Source organism: Bufo bufo, chromosome 5 (assembly GCF_905171765.1).
Source record: "Bufo bufo chromosome 5, aBufBuf1.1, whole genome shotgun sequence".
Taxonomy (NCBI): domain Eukaryota; kingdom Metazoa; phylum Chordata; class Amphibia; order Anura; family Bufonidae; genus Bufo; species Bufo bufo.
Genome location: NC_053393.1, coordinates 372,624,542 through 372,646,872, shown reverse-complemented (window position 1 = coordinate 372,646,872; position 22,331 = coordinate 372,624,542). Strand labels below are relative to the sequence as shown.

General features: G+C 44.9%; 2 protein-coding genes across 3 annotated transcripts in view; one reads left to right on the top strand and one right to left on the bottom strand.

Moving 5' to 3' along the window:
- FARS2 (phenylalanyl-tRNA synthetase 2, mitochondrial) overlaps nt 1-22,331 on the bottom strand; it is a 539,960-nt gene that overhangs the window by 397,713 nt on the left and 119,916 nt on the right. Inside the window, exons 1-2 of one of the 2 annotated variants that reach the window (XM_040432848.1) lie at nt 6,567-6,653; nt 4,406-4,494 (exon numbers count right to left, since the gene is read on the bottom strand). In XM_040432848.1, the coding sequence (XP_040288782.1) occupies nt 4,406-4,494; nt 6,567-6,589 (112 nt within the window). In that variant the 5' untranslated portion in view covers nt 6,590-6,653. Of the gene's footprint in view, nt 1-4,405; nt 4,495-6,566; nt 6,654-22,331 lie in introns of those variants that run through there. The other variant, XM_040432849.1, reaches the window with a different exon arrangement.
- LYRM4 (LYR motif containing 4) overlaps nt 11,220-22,331 on the top strand; it is a 162,083-nt gene continuing 150,971 nt past the window's right edge. The window contains exons 1-2 of the mRNA XM_040432851.1: nt 11,220-11,282; nt 17,443-17,567. Of these exons, the coding sequence (XP_040288785.1) occupies nt 17,482-17,567 (86 nt within the window). The 5' untranslated portion in view covers nt 11,220-11,282; nt 17,443-17,481. The remainder of the gene's footprint in view (nt 11,283-17,442; nt 17,568-22,331) is intronic.

The following is a 22,331-nucleotide window of genomic DNA, read 5'->3' as shown; positions in this document are numbered from 1 at the left end:
AGGGTTTGCCTCCGCACAGGGAGTATGATTGCCCTATTAATCTCATCCCAGGCGCCAAGCTGCCTAAATCTCGTTTATACACTCTCTCCCAACCTGAGAGGGTCGCTATGCGGTCTTATATCTCTGAGAGTCTGAGAAAAGGACACATACGACCCTCGAAGTCACCTGTTGCCGCTGGTTTTTTCTTTGTTAAGAAAAAAGATGGTTCTTTAAGACCTTGTCTGGATTTCAGGGAGCTGAACAGTATCACTATTCGTGATCCTTATCCGCTTCCTCTGATCACGGACCTGTTTAACCAGGTTGTTGGGGCTAAAGTCTTTTCCAAATTAGACCTAAGAGGGGCATACAACCTGGTTAGGGTCAGAGAAGGAGACGAATGGAAGACGGCTTTCAATACCCCTGAGGGCCATTTTGAGAATTTGGTTATGCCTTTTGGTTTGATGAATGCCCCAGCCGTTTTTCAGCATTTCGTCAACAGCATTTTTTATCATTTAATGGGAAAATTTGTATTAGTGTATTTGGATGACATTTTGATTTTTTCTCCTGATTTCAAGACTCATAAGGAACACTTACGTCAGGTCTTGCTCATTCTGCGGGAGAATAAATTATATGCGAAACTGGAAAAATGTGTGTTTGCGGTTCCAGAAATCCAATTTCTGGGGTTTCTTGTCTCCGCTTCTGGTTTTCGCATGGACCCCGAGAAGGTCCGCGCTGTGCTTGAGTGGGAGCTTCCTGAGAACCAGAAGGCGCTGATGCGTTTTTTGGGCTTTGCCAATTATTACAGGAAATTTATTTTGAATTATTCCTCTGTTGTTAAACCACTCACTGATATGACCAGAAAGGGGGTAGATTTTTCTTCCTGGTCGGTAGAGGCGCGTAAGGCCTTTTCTAATATCAAGGAGAGTTTTGCTTCCGCTCCCATCCTAGTACAACCTGATATTTCATTACCCTTCATAGTTGAGGTTGATGCTTCTGAGGTAGGGGTGGTTGCGGTCTTGTCTCAGGGTTCCTCTCCTGCCAAATGGCAACCGTGTGCCTTTTTCTCAAAGAAACTCTCCTCCGCAGAGAGAAATTATGATGTGGGAGATAGGGAATTGTTGGCCATCAAGTTGGCTTTTGAGGAATGGCGCCATTGGCTAGAGGGAGCCAGACACCCTATTACCGTGTTTACTGACCATAAAAATCTGGCCTATTTGGAGTCAGCCAAGCGTCTGAACCCGAGACAGGCCAGATGGTCTTTGTTCTTTTCAAGGTTTAATTTTGTTGTTACGTTCCGCCCTGGGGTTAAGAAGGTGAAGGCAGATGCCCTGTCACGTTGTTTTCCGGGAGGTGGAAATTTTGAAGACCCGGGTCCCATTTTGGCTGAAGGTGTGGTGGTCTCTGCTCTTTTTCCTGAATTGGAGGCAGAGGTGCAGGCAGCCCAGTCAGAAGCTCCTGATCTTTGTCCTCCTGGGAGGTTGTTTGTGCCTCTCGCTTTGAGACACAAGATTTTTAAAGAACACCACGACACGGTCCTTGCTGGGCACCCGGGGGCAAGAGCCACACTGGATCTCATCGCTCGGAGATTCTGGTGGCCTGCGCTTCGTAAGTCGGTTGAGGGTTTTGTGGCAGCTTGCGAGACTTGCGCTCATGCCAAGGTCCCTCATTCACGGCCATCAGGTCCTCTCCTTCCTTTGCCCATTCCTTCCCGTCCTTGGACACATCTGTCCATGGACTTCATAACGGACTTGCCTCGTTCCTCGGGGAAGTCTGTGATTCTGGTGGTGGTGGACCGTTTTAGCAAAATGGTGCATTTTATCCCTTTCCCTGGTTTGCCCAATGCTAAGACGCTGGCGCAGGCATTTATTGACCACATTGTCAAATTGCATGGGATTCCTTCAGACATAGTCTCTGATAGGGGCACGCAGTTTGTTTCCAGATTCTGGAAGGCTTTCTGTTCTCGCTTGGGGGTTCGGTTGTCATTCTCTTCTGCTTTCCATCCGCAGTCGAATGGCCAGACAGAGCGCGTCAATCAGAATCTGGAGACATATCTGCGCTGTTTTGTGGCGGAGAATCAGGAGGATTGGTGTTCTTTTTTGTCCCTTGCTGAGTTTGCTTTAAATAACCGTCGTCAGGAGTCCTCTGATAAGTCACCATTTTTTGGTGCATATGGGTTCCATCCGCAGTTTGGGACTTTCTCGGGAGAGGGCTCTTCTGGTTTGCCTGATGAGGACAGATTCTCCTCGTCTTTGTCATCTATTTGGCAAAAGATTCAGGATAATCTAAAGAGCATGAGTGAGAGATATAAGCGTGTGGCGGATAAGAGACGTGTGCCTGGTCCGGACCTGAATGTTGGTGATCTGGTGTGGTTGTCTACCAAGAATATCAAATTGAAGGTTCCCTCCTGGAAGTTGGGTCCTAGGTTTATTGGGCCTTACAAGATCCTGTCTGTCATCAATCCTGTTGCCTACCGTCTTGATCTTCCTCAGACTTGGAAGATCCATAATGTTTTTCATAAGTCCTTATTGAAACCTTATGTTCAACCTATTGTACCCTCGCCTTTGCCTCCTCCTCCGATTATGGTTGATGGAAATCTTGAATTTCAGGTCTCTAGGATTGTGGATTCTCGTCTTGTCCGCGGTTCCCTCCAGTACCTCGTTCATTGGGAGGGTTATGGTCCTGAGGAGAGGATGTGGGTCCCAGTGACGGACATTAAGGCCTCTCGTCTCATCAGGGCTTTCCATAGGTCCCATCCTGAGAAGGTGGGCTCTGAGTGTCCGGAGTCCACTCCTAGAGGGAGGGGTACTGTCACAGCCAGACAGCTGAGAAGCGCTCACAGGAGCTTCTCAGATCCTCCTCCTTGAATTTCTTTGTTTTGGTTTAGTTTCTCATCTCGTTAGTCTATCTCAGCTGTCATGCAGTTAGACTGATCGCTACCCTTTAAGTTCCTCCCCATAATGCAGTAGTGTGCGGCTGATACAACTTCCTGGAGTGTGTGTGCATGCAGTTCCCAGTTCCCAGTCGTCTGCAGATAAGTGCTGTTTATGTATTTATGTTTTTGTCTTTTCTGGATCCAGGTGACCCTGACTCCCTCCGTGTCAGTGTAGGGAGCCGGTGGTCGTGTCCCTTCACTATTGTAGGGTCTTCAGGTAATAGATAGCCGAGGAACGTGGATATGCGGCCATCCACCTTTGGGGTGTTCGCATAGGCTGAGCAGTGAGGGAGAGCGGCAGCTCTATTGCAGGGGTCTCCCTTTGTTCCTTAGTTGTGGATCCAGAGAGACATTGTTTATATGGTATTGTCTTGTTTCCTGTACACCATCCGTGACACTACTATTCCATCACATGGTGGAAGGGGTTAAAAGTAGAAATCGACCGATATTCAGGATTTTGAAAGTTATCGGTATCGGCATCTATTTTGCCGATATTCCGATACTGAATGGGGAACACAGATCACGCTCCCCCCTTTGCTGCTGCTGCCGCTGCCACCAATGAGAGGTGGGAGGACAAGAGGAGGGGAGGGGCTGTGGCCACTGCGCCACCAATGAAGATAACTCTTTCATTAATTCACATACAGGAGGCGGGAGCTGGCTGCAGAATCACATAGCCGGCTCCCGACCTCTATGACAAGTAGCTGCGATCTGCGGTAGTTAACCCCTCAGGTGCCGCACCTGAGGGGTTAACTGCCGCGGATTGCAGCTACCAATTATAGAGGTCGGGAGCGGGCTATGTGATTCTGCAGCCAGCTCCCGCCTCCTGTATATGAATTAATGAAAGAGTTATCCTCATTGGTGGCGCAGTGCGTCCCCCCCAACCCCAGTATTAAAAACATTGGTGGCGCAGTGCGCCCCCCCAAGTATTAATCATTGGTGGCAGTGGCCACAGGGTCCCCTCTCCCCCTCCTCCTCAGTGGCAGTTCCCATCGGAGCCCAAGCAGTGTAATCCTGGGGCTCCGATCGGTTACCATGGCAGCCAGGATGCTATTAAAGCCCTGGCTGCCATAGTCGGCTCCCTGCTGCTGTGTGCATTATGCACAGGGCAGCAGGGACAGTGTGAGATCCTATTCACCCTGATAGATCTCCATCAGGGTGAATAGGACAAGGGTTCTAGTCCCTAAGGGGGCTAAAAGTTAGTAAAAAAAAAACAAAATATTAAGTATAAATGAAAAAGAAAGATTTACAAAAAAAAACTACAATAAACATATTCATTTTCAGCAGATTTGTGTAGGATTTATAAATATATTTTTTAAATGAAAATTCACAGAATATCGGTATAAATTATCGGGTATCGGCCTGAAAGTTCCCAGATTATTGGTATCGGTTCTAAAAAATCTATATCGGTCAATCCCTAGTTAAAAGTCAGCAAATCTTTAAAAGCGAGATGCGAAAACCATCTCCAGCTTAGCTCTACATTCCAAGAGTTCTTACCGGAGGTCCTGTGACTGACTGTGGAATACGTTTTCCAACATGGCTGCGTCATGTTTTTCTGGATACACCTCCTGACTCCAAAACATCGTCTGAAACGTACAAGAGAAAGAGAATTAGCTACGTCGGCCACCATACGTCGTCACCTTCTACGCACACACACGCACTACATATGTAGCACAAGCAGCAAGGTACCAATATGTGGTGCTCAGTACTGTTCTGCATTAAAGGGGGTTTCTGCCCTTGAGATACTGATGACCCATCTCCCGGCATGCTCCATCCATTTCTAAGGGAGTTCAGAGAACAGCCGAGCAAGTGTGCATGTTGGGAGTGGTGGTCTCACAACAGCTGGAATGATGAAGGTTGCTGACAGGTCATCAGTATCAGATCGGTGAGTGTCCACCACCTGGTGTTCTGCAGCCACCGACGGAGTCAGAAACAGTGGCAGTGCCAGGGTCCTGCAACTCAGCTCCCATTCAAGTGACTAGGGGCAGCCACTACTATAAATACAGCCAAGGCCGGTATGATTTTAGATGGTACCTCGTGCGGTACTTTTTGTTGTTGCCTCCCCTCATATGGCAGCCTGTCATATGGTGTACAAACAAGCAAGCAAAACAGTGCTTCATTATAAGCCCCATATATTATGGTACCCAGTGGGCTACATTGGACAAATTATATTTCCCTAAAGGGGGTCATTTATTATCCAGAAACACGCCTAAATTAGGCGTATTTCTGGCCCAGATTGCTGCGCAACTAACTAATCTGAGACTTTTGCCCGCGCACTTTTTTGTCTAAAAATAGTAGGCATGGCATGGCGGACGGGTTGGCAGGGCCGCCTCATTCACGTTTCTCTGTTCTAGGTGTAGAAAATGGTCTAAATGTAAGACACCTAGGAAGCAGCGGTGGATCTGTCGAAGTTATGTAGGGGCCGGCACCTCCTTATAACTTCGGCGGATCCACTGCCAGATATAGGGGTTAAGACCGGCGACTAAAACGAACCCCCAAAGTGTCTAAATGCCAATTCTATACAGTAATACCATACACTACAATACTAATGTATTGCACAGTGCCTAAGTAAAGACCACCATACAATGCTTAAATAATGTCACCATCATGCGGCCAAACAGCGGTTTTATACGTAATAGAAGGGCTCTTACACGTTTATTTTGCTCTGGTGTTTTTTTACCACAAAAAAAAATGGCAATAACCGAGCAGCATTTTTTTTTGTTGACCTACATTTTTTGTGATGCTTTTTAGCCCACAGTGGGGACCCAGCTCTGCAAAAAATGTCCTCCCTTCAAATCACCTCTGTAATTCATATCTGAAGAGATTCAATATTCACTCATTTTACCTCTGGACATCCGTGTAAGTCCTTCACATACTCTAGACCAGGGAATCAGAAACTACAACTCCCAGAATGCTTCATTCACTTCACTGGGCGTTAGAAGAACAGCCAAGCATGTTTGCATGCTGGGAGTTGTAGTTTCACAGCAGCTGGAGTGCTGAAGGTTGCCGATTCTTGCTTTAGACCAGGGATCAGCAACCTCCGGCACGCCAGCTGTGGTGAAACTACAACTCCCAGCATGCAAACATGCTTGGCTGTTTTTGGAACTCCCATAGAAGTCAATGGAGCATGCTGGGAGTTGTAGTTTCACCACAGCTGACACTGGATAGCCTACAACCCCATGCACAGGGTGGATCCTGTATTGTCAGAGCCGAAAAAATGTTGGGCTCCCTATTCTACAGAGAATTCAAAAATGAGGTGAGAAGATCATAATGTCGCACTGCTACACTGCAATATGTGTAAGGGTCTGTACATGAGTCACACTAATGAGCCATGGGTGGGACCCCCAATGCTGTGAACCCCTCCACCCCCTGAAATAAAGAAGCAGGGGCTCAAAGAAAGTCCCGTCACCTAAAAACCATCCTCCTTTATTCCTAGGCTGCATGTCTTCAGCTTTCATACTAGTGATGGTGGAGGTCACCACTACTGGTGGCAGGTCCTGGTGGTGACCAGAGATGGAAGGCTTACAATCAGGTGTGTATATATCTACTGTCCCCCACCATAGGAACACACGAGGTGACGTGTTACAGGACACGGCTCCTCCCTGTCACAGCAGAGAGGAGCCGGGCCACAGCGGCCGTGCACAGGCTGCACACTCACGGAAGCACTTCTGTCAGGCTCATGACTGCTGCTGGGTGAATGGAGGCTGGACGCTACATCCCAGTGCGAGTCTAAAGGACCTTTGGTGATGTAATGACCATGTGATCTGTCACGTGTGTGGGAGGAGTCACGCAGTGCAGCGGGAGGAGTCTACCTGTGTTTATGAGCTGGTCATAGAGAGGTCTGCCTCCTGACAGGCATCACTGGTGGACAGCTCTGCACTGTATACATTATACACACACAGCTCTGCACTGTATACATTATACATACACAGCTCTGCACTGTATACATTATACACACAGCTCTGCACTGTATGCATTATACACACACAGCTCTGCACTGTATGTATACATTATACACACACAGCTCTGCACTATATGCATTATACACACACAGCTCTGCACTGTATGCATTATACACACAGCTATGCACTGTATACATTATATACACACAGCTCTGCACTGTATGCATTATACACACACAGCTCTGCACTGTATACATTATACACACACAGCTCTGCACTGTATGCATTATACACACACAGCTCTGCACTGTATACATTATACACACACAGCTCTGCACTATATGCATTATACACACACAGCTCTGCACTGTATGCATTATACACACAGCTCTGCACTGTATGCATTATACACACACAGCTCTGCACTGTATACATTATATACACACAGCTCTGCACTGTATACATTATACACACACAGCTCTGCACTATATGCATTATATACACACAGCTCTGCACTATATGTATTATACACACAGCTCTGCACTATATGCATTATACACACACAGCTCTGCACTATATGCATTATACACACACAGCTCTGCACTGTATGCAATATACACACACAGCTCTGCACTATATGCTTTATACACACACAGCTCTGCACTATATGTATTATACACACACAGCTCTGCACTGTATACATTATATACACACAGCTCTGCACTGTATACATTATACACACACAGCTCTGCACTATATGCATTATATACACACAGCTCTGCACTATATGTATTATACACACAGCTCTGCACTATATGCTTTATACACACACACAGCTCTGCACTATATGCATTATACACACACAGCTCTGCACTATATGCATTATACACACACAGCTCTGCACTGTATGCAATATACACACACAGCTCTGCACTATATGCTTTATACACACACAGCTCTGCACTATATGTATTATACACACACAGCTCTGCACTGTATACATTATACACACACAGCTCTGCACTCTATGCATTATACACACACAGCTCTGCACTATATGCTTTATACACACACACAGCTCTGCACTATATGCTTTATACACACATAGCTCTGCACTGTATGCATTATACACACACAGCTCTGCACTATATGCTTTATACACACACAGCTCTGCACTATATGCATTATATACACACAGTGCAGCGGGAGGAGTCTACCTGTGCTTATGAGCTGGTCATAGAGAGGTCTGCCTCCTGACAGGCATCACTGGTGGACAGCTCTGCACTGTATACATTATACACACACAGCTCTGCACTGTATACATTATACACACACAGCTCTGCACTGTATGCATTATACACACACAGCTCTGCACTATATGCATTATACACACACAGCTCTGCACTGTATGCAATATACACACACAGCTCTGCACTATATGCTTTATACACACACAGCTCTGCACTATATATGTATTATACACACACAGCTCTGCACTGTATACATTATACACACACAGCTCTGCACTATATGCTTTATACACACACACAGCTCTGCACTATATGCTTTATACACACATAGCTCTGCACTGTATGCATTATACACACACAGCTCTGCACTATATGCTTTATACACACACAGCTCTGCACTATATGTATTATACGCACACAGCTCTGCACTATATGCATTATATACACACAGTGCAGCGGGAGGAGTCTACCTGTGCTTATGAGCTGGTCATAGAGAGGTCTGCCTCCTGACAGGCATCACTGGTGGACAGCTCTGCACTGTATACATTATACACACACAGCTCTGCACTGTATACATTATACACACACAGCTCTGCACTGTATGCATTATACACACAGCTCTGCACTGTATGCATTATACACACACAGCTCTGCACTGTATACATTATACACACAGCTCTGCACTGTATGCATTATACACACAGCTCTGCACTGTATGCATTATACACACACAGCTCTGCACTGTATGCATTATACACACACAGCTCTGCACTGTATACATTATATACACACAGCTCTGCACTGTATACATTATACACACACAGCTCTGCACTATATGCATTATATAAACACAGCTCTGCACTATATGTATTATACACACAGCTCTGCACTATATGTATTATACACACAGCTCTGCACTATATGCTTTATACACACACACAGCTCTGCACTATATGCATTATACACACACAGCTCTGCACTGTATGCAATATACACACACAGCTCTGCACTATATGCTTTATACACACACAGCTCTGCACTATATGTATTATACACACACAGCTCTGCACTGTATACATTATACACACACAGCTCTGCACTCTATGCATTATACACACACAGCTCTGCACTATATGCTTTATACACACACACAGCTCTGCACTATATGCTTTATACACACACAGCTCTGCACTGTATGCATTATACACACACAGCTCTGCACTATATGCTTTATACACACACAGCTCTGCACTATATGCATTATATACACACAGTGCAGCGGGAGGAGTCTACCTGTGCTTATGAGCTGGTCATAGAGAGGTCTGCCTCCTGACAGGCATCACTGGTGGACAGCTCTGCACTGTATACATTATACACACACAGCTCTGCACTGTATACATTATACACACACAGCTCTGCACTGTATGCATTATACACACACACAGCTCTGCACTGTATGCATTATACACACAGCTCTGCACTGTATGCATTATACACACACAGCTCTGCACTGTATGTATACATTATACACACACAGCTCTGCACTATATGCATCATACACACACAGCTCTGCACTGTATGCATTATACACACAGCTCTGCACTGTATGCATTATACACACACAGCTCTGCACTGTATACATTATATACACACAGCTCTGCACTGTATACATTATACACACACAGCTCTGCACTATATGCATTATATACACACAGCTCTGCACTATATGTATTATACACACAGCTCTGCACTATATGCTTTATACACACACACACAGCTCTGCACTATATGCATTATACGCACACAGCTCTGCACTATATGCATTATATACACACAGCTCTGCACTGTATGCAATATACACACACAGCTCTGCACTGTATACATTATACACACAGCTCTGCACTATATGTATTATACACACACAGCTCTGCACTGTATACATTATACACACACAGCTCTGCACTATATGTATTATACACACAGCTCTGCACTATATGCTTTATACACACACAGCTCTGCACTATATGCATTATACACATACAGCTCTGCACTGTATGCATTATACACACACAGCTCTGCACTCTATGCATTATACACACACAGCTCTGCACTATATGCTTTATACACACACAGCTCTGCACTATATGCATTATATACACACAGCTCGGCACTATATGCTTTATACACACACAGCTCTGCACTATATGTATTATACACACAGCTCTGCACTATATGCTTTATACACACACACAGCTCTGCACTATATGCATGATACACACAGCTCTGCACTATATGCATGATACACAGCTCTGCACTGTTTGCAGTATACACACAAAGTTCCCTACTGTATGCTTTGTACATATGCAGCCCTGCTATAGATGCTTTATACCAAATATATGTTATACACAACACACAGCTGTGCGCCTTGGTGTGTGTAATATATACTGTGCAGAGCTGTGTATATAAAGCATAGAGTGCAGAGCTGTATGTGTATAAAGCATACAGTGCAGAGCTGTGAGTGTAATGTGTGCAGAGCTGTGTGTATTAGGCATATAGTGCAGAGCTGTGTATAATGCATATAGTGCAGAGCTGTATGTGTATAAAGCATACAGTGCAGAGCTGTGAGTGTAATGTGTGCAGAGCTGTGTGTATTAGGCATATAATGCAGAGCTGTGTGTGTATAATGCACACATATATAGGAGGCAGCAGAGCTGTGTGTGTATAATGCACACCTATATAGGAGGCAGCAGAGCTGTGTGTGTATAATGCACACATATACAGGAGGCAGCAGAGCTGTGTGTGTATAATGCGCACATATATAGGAGGCAGCAGAGCTGTGTGTGTATAATGCACTCATATATAGGAGGCAGCAGAGCTGTGTGTGTATAATGCACACCTATATAGGAGGCAGCAGAGCTGTGTGTGTATAATGCACACCTATATAGGAAGCAGCAGAGCTGTGTGTGTATAATGCACACCTATATAGGAGGCAGCAGAGCTGTGTGTGTATAATGCACACCTATACAGGAGGCAGCAGAGCTGTGTTACTTTGGAGGCCCATGAAAACAGTTCACATAACCAAGACTAAATAAAACTCCTCCAGGACCAGGGCTGCGACTCCTCCCCTACACGTGACTGATCACATGATTATGACATCATCAAAGGTCCTTCATCTTCCTAGGACCTGACCTCTACATTCCCCTAAGCAGATGCCGGAGCAGTGTGAGTGTATGACGGTGTGCACACTACAGCGGTACATAGTGCTGGGATTAGTCAGGCTCTTTACTGTTTGTGCTCCTTGGATATCTGGTTCATAATGACGCCTGGATTATGTGTGGTCGGTGATGGTAGAAGCTGGAGGTGTGACGTCACTGGTCACATGGCCCTAGGGCTAGGCTGTATAAGTAAAGTGCCTAACTGCTTCCTTTGCCTCGATTATCGGGGGCGGACATTCATACAAGCGCTGAGTCCTGATAATCGGCGGTGTAAATGTGAGCGAAACGCTTGTTCATTGGGTGAAACGATCTTTCACGAGGACGATTCAACCATTTCCCCAGAAACAATGACTTTGTCTGGGGAAGAGCAGCAGCCATCGCTCGTCCCCATACAGTGGAGGTGATGGCAGCCTGTAAATCCAGCACTCGCCTCCTCTGATGCATTTGTCGGGAATCGCCAGATCTTGATCGTTGGCGGTCCGGGGGCCGAGAACCCAGCCGATTACTGAAACTAATGCCTTATTCACACATCAGTGTTTGGTCAGTGATTTCCATCAGTGATTGTGAGCCAAAACCAGGTGCGGCTCTATACACAGAACAGGTGCAGATCTTTCCCTCATACCTTATTGGCGGTGCACCCCTGTGTATAGTCTATGGCAGGGGGGCACAACCTTTTCTGGTTGGGGGCCACAATTTCAGACTAAAGGAACCCCAAGGGCTGAAAATAAAAGTTGAAGCGGTATTACCAACTGAAATACTGTATTTATGGCATATTGAATATACCATAAATTTCTGGTTACGCCTCCAGGATTCCCATCTAATGGGAGAATACACAAAAAATGCATGCGAGCAGCCACAAGACATAGACCTACATGTCTGTCACCAGATGTCTGGGGGCCGCACAGAATGGTATCAAGGGCCGCAGGTTGTGCACCGCTGGTCTATGAAATTCCTATGAATTTATATACTGTTTAGCCCCCATGTACACAACCGTGGTATTGGTCCACATCCGATCCGTTTTTGCAGATTGGATGCGGACCCATTCATTTCAACGGGGCCGCAAAAGATGCAGACAATACACTGTGTGCTGTTCGCATCCGCACGTCCGATAAAAATATAGAACATGTCCTATTCTTCTCAGTTTTGCGGACAAGAATAGACCTTTCTAACAGAGGGCAGGACATAGCAATCCGCAAAATGCGGAATACACAAGGCCAGCATCCGTGTTTTGCAGACCGCCACGGTCGTGTGTGTGAGGCCTTATTTGGAGAGCAAAGCCAAGCAGAATTGAGGAGATGCAATGCTTTTGCCTTTTCGTTCATGGTATCTGGCATAGGCCGATAGTGTATTTCCCCTCCGGAGTCCATTGACTATAATGGGACCTGGTAGGTATTTGGCCTGGTTCCTGTATCATGACGGCATTTGGCCGGACAAAATCAATTGCAGCGCGTTTTTTTGTCTGTCCAAATCCCGGCACTGATGCCTGAAACAGGCCGGATCCCCACCGGGTCCCACTATCGTCACTGGAGCCTGGCAGTGCTTGGACCACTTCCTCTGCTAGATGGTTATAATGCTAGTGCGATATTATCCTTGCCTATCAGTGGGGGTCGCAGATCTGCAAAATACGGATTGTGCACATGTTTTTTTATTGCAGACCCACTGACTTCAGTGGGTCCGTGGTCCACATTTAGCGGAGATATTCTATGTTGATTTGTGTGCTTTCCGCATCTGTATGTCCAGAGGTCGCGCTACAGAGTAAAAATACTCCTTTTACCATTTTTGAGGAGAATTTTCAGCCGATGAGGAGTACGAAAGTTACAATAATTCAAATAGTTAATAAGAAGGCCTGTATAACATTAAGGGGTTGCTATTTATGCAGGGAAACCATTACTAGTATCTAGAACTGCCTTCCATGTGTAAATAGCAAATTTAGACAATTTTTTTAATTTAGCTGAGGTCACTGTTGATCTGAGGGGGTCGGCACCACTGAGGTCACTGTTGCTCTGAGGGGGTCGGCACCACTGAGGTCCCTGTTGCTCTGAGGGGGTCGGCACCACTGAGGTCACTGTTGCTCTGAGGGGGTCGGCACCACTGAGGTCACTGTTGCTCTGAGGGGGTCGGCACCACTGAGGTCACTGTTGCTCTGAGGGGGTCGGCACCACTGAGGTCACTGTTGCTGTGAGGGGGTCGGCACCACTGAGGTCACTGTTGCTCTGAGGGGGTCGGCACCACTGAGGTCACTGTTGCTCTGAGGGGGTCGGCACCACTGAGGTCACTGTTGCTCTGAGGGGGTCGGCACCACTGAGGTCACTGTTGCTCTGAGGGGGTCGGCACCACTGAGGTCACTGTTGCTCTGAGGGGGTCGGCACCACTGAGGTCCCTGTTGCTCTGAGGGGGTCGGCACCACTGAGGTCACTGTTGCTCTGAGGGGGTCGGCACCACTGAGGTCACTGTTGCTCTGAGGGGGTCGGCACCACTGAGGTCACTGTTGCTCTGAGGGGGTCGGCACCACTGAGGTCCCTGTTGCTCTGGGGGGTTCGGCACCACTGAGGTCACTGTCCTTATAGCACACAATATCTCTAGTTCAGCGTCTGATGGAACATGCTGCAATAAATTATCCTTGATGGATTCATAAGAAAGCTGACAGAGTTCTACGTGTGACAGATCTGTCCGTTATGGAGGTCTCCTGTTGGCATGTCCAGCGCTGGGACCCCCGCTGACTTCTATAAGCAGCAGTCTGAAGCGCTCAGCCACTTTTCCTCATTGCTGACTGCGGTAGTGAAGACGGTCCCCTAGACCTTCTATTGAGGCCTTCTTCAATACCGCGCTCAGCAGGGAGGAGAGACAATGCTCAGCTCAGATCCCCACTAAATTTCACAGCAAGGCCACTTACCCCATCAGTGAGGATCGCGCGTCTCCTTCCTCACTTCAGAGCGGTGTGCCATAAGCTCCGGCAGCCCGCTCAAACTGACAATAACAAAGCTCCTCACTGTAAGGAGCCTTGTTATTGGTTGTTTCAGGCAGCAGCAGCATCGCTGCGCTGCCTGTGCCGTTCACAGCGCTCACTGCGCTGATGAATGGCAGGGAAAAGTCTAAGGTGTATCGGTACGCCTTAGGCCTCTTTCACACGGGCGTGTCCGGATGCGCCACGGTGCATTGCGGCAAACCTGCGCAAGTAGGAACGCAATTGCAGTCAGTTTTGACTGCGATTGCGTTCCGATGTTCAGTTTTTATCGCGCGAGTGCAATGTTTTTTTGCACGCGCGTGATAAAAAACCGACTGTGGTACCCAGACCCGAACTTCTTCACAGAAGTTCAGGTTTGGGTTAGGTGTTGTGTAGATTGTATTATTTCCCCTTATAACATGGTTATAAGGGAAAATAATAGCATTCTGAATACAGAATGCATAGTACAATAGGGCTGGAGGGGTTAAAAAAATAATAATATTTAACTCACCTTAATCCACTTGTTCGCGCAGCCGGCATCTCTTCTGTCTTCATCTGTGAGCAATAGGACCTTTGATGACCTCACTGCGTTCATCACATGGTCCATCATGTGATGACCGTAGTGACGTCATCAAAGGTCCTATTGCTCACAGATAAAGACAGAAGAGATGCCGGCTGCGCAAACAAGTGGATTAAGGTGAGTTAAAAAAATTTTAAACATTTTTTAACCCCTCCAGCCCTATTTTACTATGCATTCTGTATTCAGAATGCTATTATTTTCCCTTGTAACCATGTTATAAGGGAAAATAATAATGATCGGGTCTCCATCCCGATCGTCTCCTAGCAACCGTGCGTGAAAATCGCACCGCATCCGCACTTGCTTGCGGATGCTTGCGATTTTCACGCAACCCCATTCATTTCTATGGGGCCTGCGTTACGTGAAAAACGCACAAAGAGGAGCATGCTGCGATTTTCACGCAACGCACAAGTGATGCGTGAAAATCACTGCTCGTGTGCACAGCCCCATAGAAATTAATGGGTCAGGATTCAGTGCGGGTGCAATGCGTTCAACTCGCGCATCGCATCCGCGCGGAATACTGGCCCGTGTGAAAGGGGCATTAGACTTTTTCCAGGGAGTAAAATGGCCTGAACAGGAGTCGATGACGCTTGTACAGGCGTTATTGCAACCTGTGTATGTCCATTCTGCAAAAAGATGAAACATATCCTATACTTGGCTGCAACATGCAGACCACGGACCCATTGAAGTCAATGGGTCTGCAAAAACTGCAACGTGGATAGTGTTTGTATTTTGTGGATGCGTTCGTGTACATGAGGCCTTACTCTTGACAGGACATACCTGTTAATTGAAAGCCATTCCACGCCACTCCTGAACCTGATTGAGGGAACGCCAAGAGTGTGCAAACTGTCAAATCAAAAGGGGGCTACTTTGAAGAAACTAAAATATAAAACAAATTTTGTTTTTCACTACTTAATTCCATATATTCCTTCATCATTCTCATGTCTATAAATATTCTACAATCTAGAAAATAAAAAAAAGAACAAGAAAAAACATGAAATAAAAAAGTGTAGCTAAACTTTTGACTGGTACTATGTACTGTATTATGATAAAGTGAGAGACGGGTTACATTGTGGCAGATCACTTAGGCTATGTAAACCTTTGGGGGCGATTTATTATTGCATTGAAAAAATAATTTTTTTCACTTGGTCTTTATTGAGAAATGTTGAACCATTGTCTTTGTGCAGCCTTGAGTTTCTCTGGTAGCAAGATCTGAATTTTCACAGCTTTTGCGGACTCATTCACAGGGTGCGGACTCATTCACTTCAATGGGGCCGCAAAAGATGCGGACAGCACTCCGTGTGCGTCCGCATCCTTTGCTCCGTTCCGTGAAAAAAAAAAAAAGCATGTCCATGATTTTTAGACCAAAATTATTAAAATGCAATCTTTAACAAGGGTTGCCAGAAATGACAGGCACACTTTTAAAGGGATTGTCTGAGATTTTGATATTTATGCCCTATTGATGAGCCATCAATATCAGAACCTGAGAAAACCCCTTGAAACGACATAGTGTCACATTTATAAAAACTTCTGTATTATTTGCAGTAATGGGACTGCTTTAAGCAGATGTGATCTTTGTATTCACAGGAGTGGTACATGGATGTGTGTCAGTGGGGAAAATGGATCGTAGTAGGGCCGTCACATCAGTCAATGATTTTGTTAAAATCAAAAGCTATGACGCCTGGGGAATGTAAGGTTCACACCTGAGCGTATTCGATAAGCGCTTTTTACAGGCGTTTTTATCGGGCGTTTTTGAGGCGTAATTTGGTCGTTTTTGTACGCGCGTTTGTGTGATTTAATCCAATGAAAAACTGCCACAAAACGCCCCAAAGAAGCTCCTGTACTTCTTGGGGCGTAGGGCGTTTTACAGCGCGTTCGTACGCGCTGTAAAACGCTCAGGTGGGAACCATGCCCATAGGGAAACATAGGTTTTTGCCTGTTGAGCGTTTTACAGTGCGTAGGAACGCTCAGGTGTGAACCCAGCCTTAGTCATTAAAATGAAAGGTGTTAGGCTGAGTTCCAACATAGCGGTCACTGGGGTTTACCTGCAAAACTGCACGGCCATTAACAGTCAGTTTGAAAATTGCACGGATTTGTGGTAAAACCGCACGTCTGCGCAGTTTTTGGTTCTAAGTTATGAGCAGGGGCCCTGGAAAAAAAAAACTAAAGGTGGCCCCATCTTATAGATGAGTCTAAATTGACAGAAGGCGGGGCAACTCATGTAGGCAGGGACTACAGATGTAGGCGGGGCCATCAATACCACAGTGCTGCAGAAAATACCGCCCCTGCAGAACTAAATGCCACAGTGCAGCAGAAAATACTGCCTTATCACCATACTCAAGAAGTTGAATTCAGGAGGGCACCTGCGGCCTCTGACCAGGTAGATAAGTACATGTTGCTTCTAGCATCCGATCGTTATGTACCCAGCTGCGGCCTCAAGCAGTGCTTGGGCGGCCCCCTGGGCATTGGCCCACCGGGGATATTTCCCTGTTGGGTCTTTTCCCTTTCCGCCCCCATCAGACAGGTGTTCAAAGTGCTGACTGAGGATTCTGATTATCTGTGATGAAAGCTTTTCTGCATGTTTGATTATAACACAAATTATATTTTCACTAATTGATTTTTATTTCTTCCCTGATGTCATCTCAGATTTTCTGTAACCGAAGCTTGCAGCATTTAAAAAAAAAAATGGCATCTTCAAGCCGGACCCAAGTGTTGAATCTTTACAAGGTCTTGTTAAGAGAAAGCCAGAAATTCAGTTCTTACAGCTACAGGTAAATACGAATGGCGAGTCAGGAGACGCTTCCGTTTGAAGCCCCTGTACATGTTAAGAAAGTGCTTCATGAGCGATTCCCTGATGTTATTTTGTTGGCAGCACATATTAGGGATCATCTAATAATGCATTTCCTTCATACATGTTGTCTGTAAGTTGTATAGGTTTGTGCTTCTACTCATTTCTATGGTACGGTTTCTATTCTTTAGCGGAAATATCCATGCACACATTTTTCCGCATCATTGAAGGTGTCAACCATAGGTTAAATGAGTTACAAATAAATCTGGCTACACAATATGTATAAAACCCTTAGTGACCACTAATACACCTTTTTACGGCAGTCATTAAGGGGCCTTTGGGGTGCCAACGTCTGTGCACAGCAGCCTAGAGCCTATTAAAGGCCCAGGCCTTCGCTCCTATCAGTATTTGTATCTGGGTGCACTTCTCTGGCGCACCCTGCTGGTGGATATCAGTATAGCACTGACATAATGATTATATGCATAATATATTAGATTAGTTAATAGTTTCAAAAAAGTTCCAAATAAAATACACCCTGGAAATGGAAAAAAAATGCTAAAAGACTAAACTTTTTTTTAAATTTACTTTTAAACTGTTCTAAATAGCCCAAAAATAATCTTTGTAATATACTTTATTAAATAATTATGCTGTTTTCCATCTTAAAAAAGCACCCAAACTCCTGGATCATACCACTTCTTAAAATTGTCATTTTGGTACAGCGCTGGCTTGTCAGCACTATACTGGTGTACGGATTTAACTGGCTGCTGTGGAGAACGCTGCACAGGATGGAACACAGATCGCTGCTCCTGCCTGTGCTCCCCCCAAGCTTGGCTTCATTTCTGGCACAGCACATTGGTACCCTGTGCCCTGTACCGATGTGCTATGCCAGGATTTAGCTGAGCTCAGCTGGCTCCTGCCTGTGCTTGCTCCCCTCAGCTGAAGGCTTCAGTACCGATGTGCTATAGAGAGCCTTGAGCTCAGAGGAGCCTGCTCCTCTTGGCTAAATCCTGGCATAGCACATTGTTAAAGGGTACTGATGTGCTGTGCCAGAATTAGCTTGAGGGGAGTAGAGGCAGGAGCAGCGATCTGTGCTCCGTCCTGTGGAGTGTTCTCCATGCCAGCCAGTAATCCGTACACCGCTAACAAGCCAGCGCTGTACCAGAATGATAATTTTAAGAAGCGGTACAATCCAGGACTTTGGGTCCTTTTTTAAGATGGAAAACCGCATAATTAATGAATAAAGTATACAAAAATTATTTTTGGGCTATTTAAAACAGTTTAAAAGAAACTAAATTAAAAGTTTTGTTTCTCTTGAAATAAAATCCCCTCCACATTTTTGGTATCTCCACATCCTTGATGACTTGCTCTACACAAGTAATGTAATGTATCCTGTATGGTAAACAATGCCAGAATTGTTGGTTTTGATTATTCGCCATAAAAAGCGATCAAAAAGTGTTATGTACCCCAAAATGATACCAAATGAAAAGCAAGAATCAAGCCCTCACTCAACTCTGTACAAAAAAGAAAAAAATGTATGTGTCTTGGGATGTTGCGATGCAAAAACATTTTCTTTATAAAAAAAAAAAAGTATTTGATATTGCCGTAATCATACTGAACCAGACAGTAAATTATTTATGCTGAAAAATGAATGCCGCAAAATATTTAACTTAAAGACTCCATGGCGGTTTTGTCACACCTCCCCAGAATGAGTTAATAAGTAAGTTATGTGTATTCAAATATGGTGCCATTATAAAACTTCTACTTGTCCTACAAAAAAACAAGCCCACAAAAATATTCAGCTGTTCTGTCACAAAGGGTTATCTGTTTGTCTAGCTGTGTGAATTGTACTTTCACCTTGTGCCTAATAACCCTTATCTCTAAGTTACTAAAAGGACATAAACACTTATTTAAACCACATTCTATCATTATATTTTACTCATTTGGGCTAAAAATCCTTTTTTTAAATGGTCTTTATTAAAAACCTTCAGCCTTCTAATGCTTTCAGTTTTAGTGCATTCTGCATGAATGAAAGGGCTCCGTGCCTGTATTGCGGACCGCAGACCCATTGACTTGAATGGCTCTGCGATCCGCGAGACACGGCCAAAAATAGGACATGTCCTATCTTTTGCGGAACAGTGGCACGAATCGGAAGCTCTACGAAGAGCTTCTGTGGGCTTTCGGGTCTGTGCCTCTGCACTGTTAAAGATAAGACGTCCTATCTTTTGCCATATTTTGCAGATCGCAGACCGATTCAAATCAACAGATCCGCATCCGCACCACGGAGTGCACATGGCCGTTACCCGTATATTGCATATTGAAGCACAGGCACGGAGCCCTTACCTTCATCTGCATGAGCCGTAAATCGGACTGAGAGCGGCTCTGACAGCTCAGTCCGTAGCCTCGTCACTTGTTTGAATGGAGCAGCTGCTGAGCATATCCTTTCACTTTACTCCGAAAATCCAAGTTCAGCGTTCAGCTATGTCAGTCCCAAAGACTGAATTGTTTGACAGAATGCCTGGTCATCTGCTGCTTCATCCAGATGGTGAACACGGGGTTCCAGTTCTGGCAATCTAGCATTTATCAGCTATCTGGTGGAAAGGTGATAATTTGGTGTTAGTAGAATACCCCTTAAGAACTGGGCCCATTTTTGGTTTTATGTTTTCATTTTTTCCTCCCCACCTTCCAATAGCCATAACTTTTTTTTTATTTTATTTTCTGTTCATATAGCCATGTGATGGCTTATATTTTGTAGGATAGGTTGTGTTTTTATAGGGCATCAAGTCTATTATTGGAAGATGGGAAAAAAAATACTTGGGGGGGGGGGGGGTTAAACTGAAAAAAAAAAAAAAACACAATTCCGCCAAAGTTTTGTTTTTTTTTACATCATGTCGTTCGCTGTGTGCTAAAAATGACATGGTGGCCTTATTCTGCAGCTCACCATGAATACTGCGATACCAAACTTGTATAGTTTTTGTTTTGTTTCACTACTTTTAAATTAATAAAAACCTTTGAAAAAAAACCACTTTATTTTTCACGGGGCAAATTGTAGTCTTTATTGGTACCATATTTGTGGTACGTACGACTTTTTGATCATCGAAAGGTGACTAAAAAGCAGCAAATCGTGTTTTTTTTTATTTTGTTTCTGTTAAGGAGATTTTTAAAAATATTTTTAGATCCAGCGATACCTGATGATAAATATTTTTTTATGGTTTTTATATATTTTTATATGTAAAATTGGGAAAGTGGGGTGATTTTAACTCACGGTCTAGAACCTGGGATCTTTTGATCCCTTGTCCTATTCACCCAAACGGAGATCTATTAGGGTGAATAAGATTTTGACATGCTCCGTCTTTAGTCCAGGCTGCCATGGTAACTGATCTGACCCCATGATTTCACTGCAGGGGCTCCGATCAGAAGGCAGAGGGAGATGCATCCCACTGCCTTACCTCATAGATGCTGCAATCGCTGTTGATCAAAGCATCTGAGGTGTTGAATGATGGGGTTCGGCATGATCGCCATTTCCAGTCATTGCAGACGGATGCCTGTTGTATTATACATCCGGCACCTGCCGCATATGGAGCAGGCTCACTGCAGAAGCCCACTCCAAACATTACCTCAGCCACAGTGACGTACTGGTACATTATGGTGGCTGATGAGGTTAAGTGCTCATTCAGACGGCCGTATGCTGTCTGCAAAAATGCGGATCCGTTTTTTTGCTGATTAGATGATTGATCAGAATAACTCCATGATGTGTCTATAGTGGAAGTGGCAGAATCTTGAAATTCCCCTTAGTCCTTCCTATAGGTTATGCGGTGCCATGATATTTATGACCTATGATCAGGATCAGATCAGCCTTGGTCTGATTCTCGGAAATGCCACTGATCAGCTGTTTGAAAGGCTGTGGCAACGAAGGATAACCTCACGTATAAAGAGATAAAAACCTTAGAAAAATTCTTTCAAACAACTGACAAACATTGAAATGTAATAAAACCCGGTTTAACCAGCCAAATTACTGTGCATGGCTCTTCTGGGAGAGTTGCCATACCGACCAACCAAGTCCTAGCTGGTCTGCTTATCAGTGGGGCTAGAAGTCGAGCCAATTCGTTTCCCGTCTCTGTCCGGTCTTAGACAGGAGATTGCAGATCTGTAATTGACTTGCCTGTGATTTTTTTTTTTATCTTGTATCTGCTGACTCCTGAGCAGTGTGCTACTCACTACTTGATTTGAACTCCTGGTATCTGACTGTGGCCTGTTTTCTGGAGTAACACCTCATCTGCTATTTTGGCTTCTTCTGATTCTCCTAGTATCTTGACTGAGGCTTGTTTTGGGAATATTCTCTTGAATGCTGTTTTTAATTTATGTATGTTTCCTGGTTTTTAACCCTGCTTGTCAACTATGTTTTCCACCCTGATCATTCTGGTAGGTCTGCTTCTAGCGATTTTGCACCAGTTTTCTGCAACCTTACTGTGCAGCCAAGTGCATCCAGGCTCTAGTGAACATCTAGGAGTAGCCTTAGCTTTAAATTTCTAAGTTTGCTGGCTGTGGTTCCGGACATTCACCATAGTATATTCTTACAGTAGTATTAGTCACTCTAAACAAAGAAGACTATATAATAGAAGAAAAACAAATTGTATAAGGCTAGGTTCACACCTGAGCGTTTTAGAGCGCGTTCCTACGCGCTGTAAAACGCTCAACAGGCAAAAACCAATGTTTCCCTATGGGCATGGTTCTCACCTGAGTGTTTTAC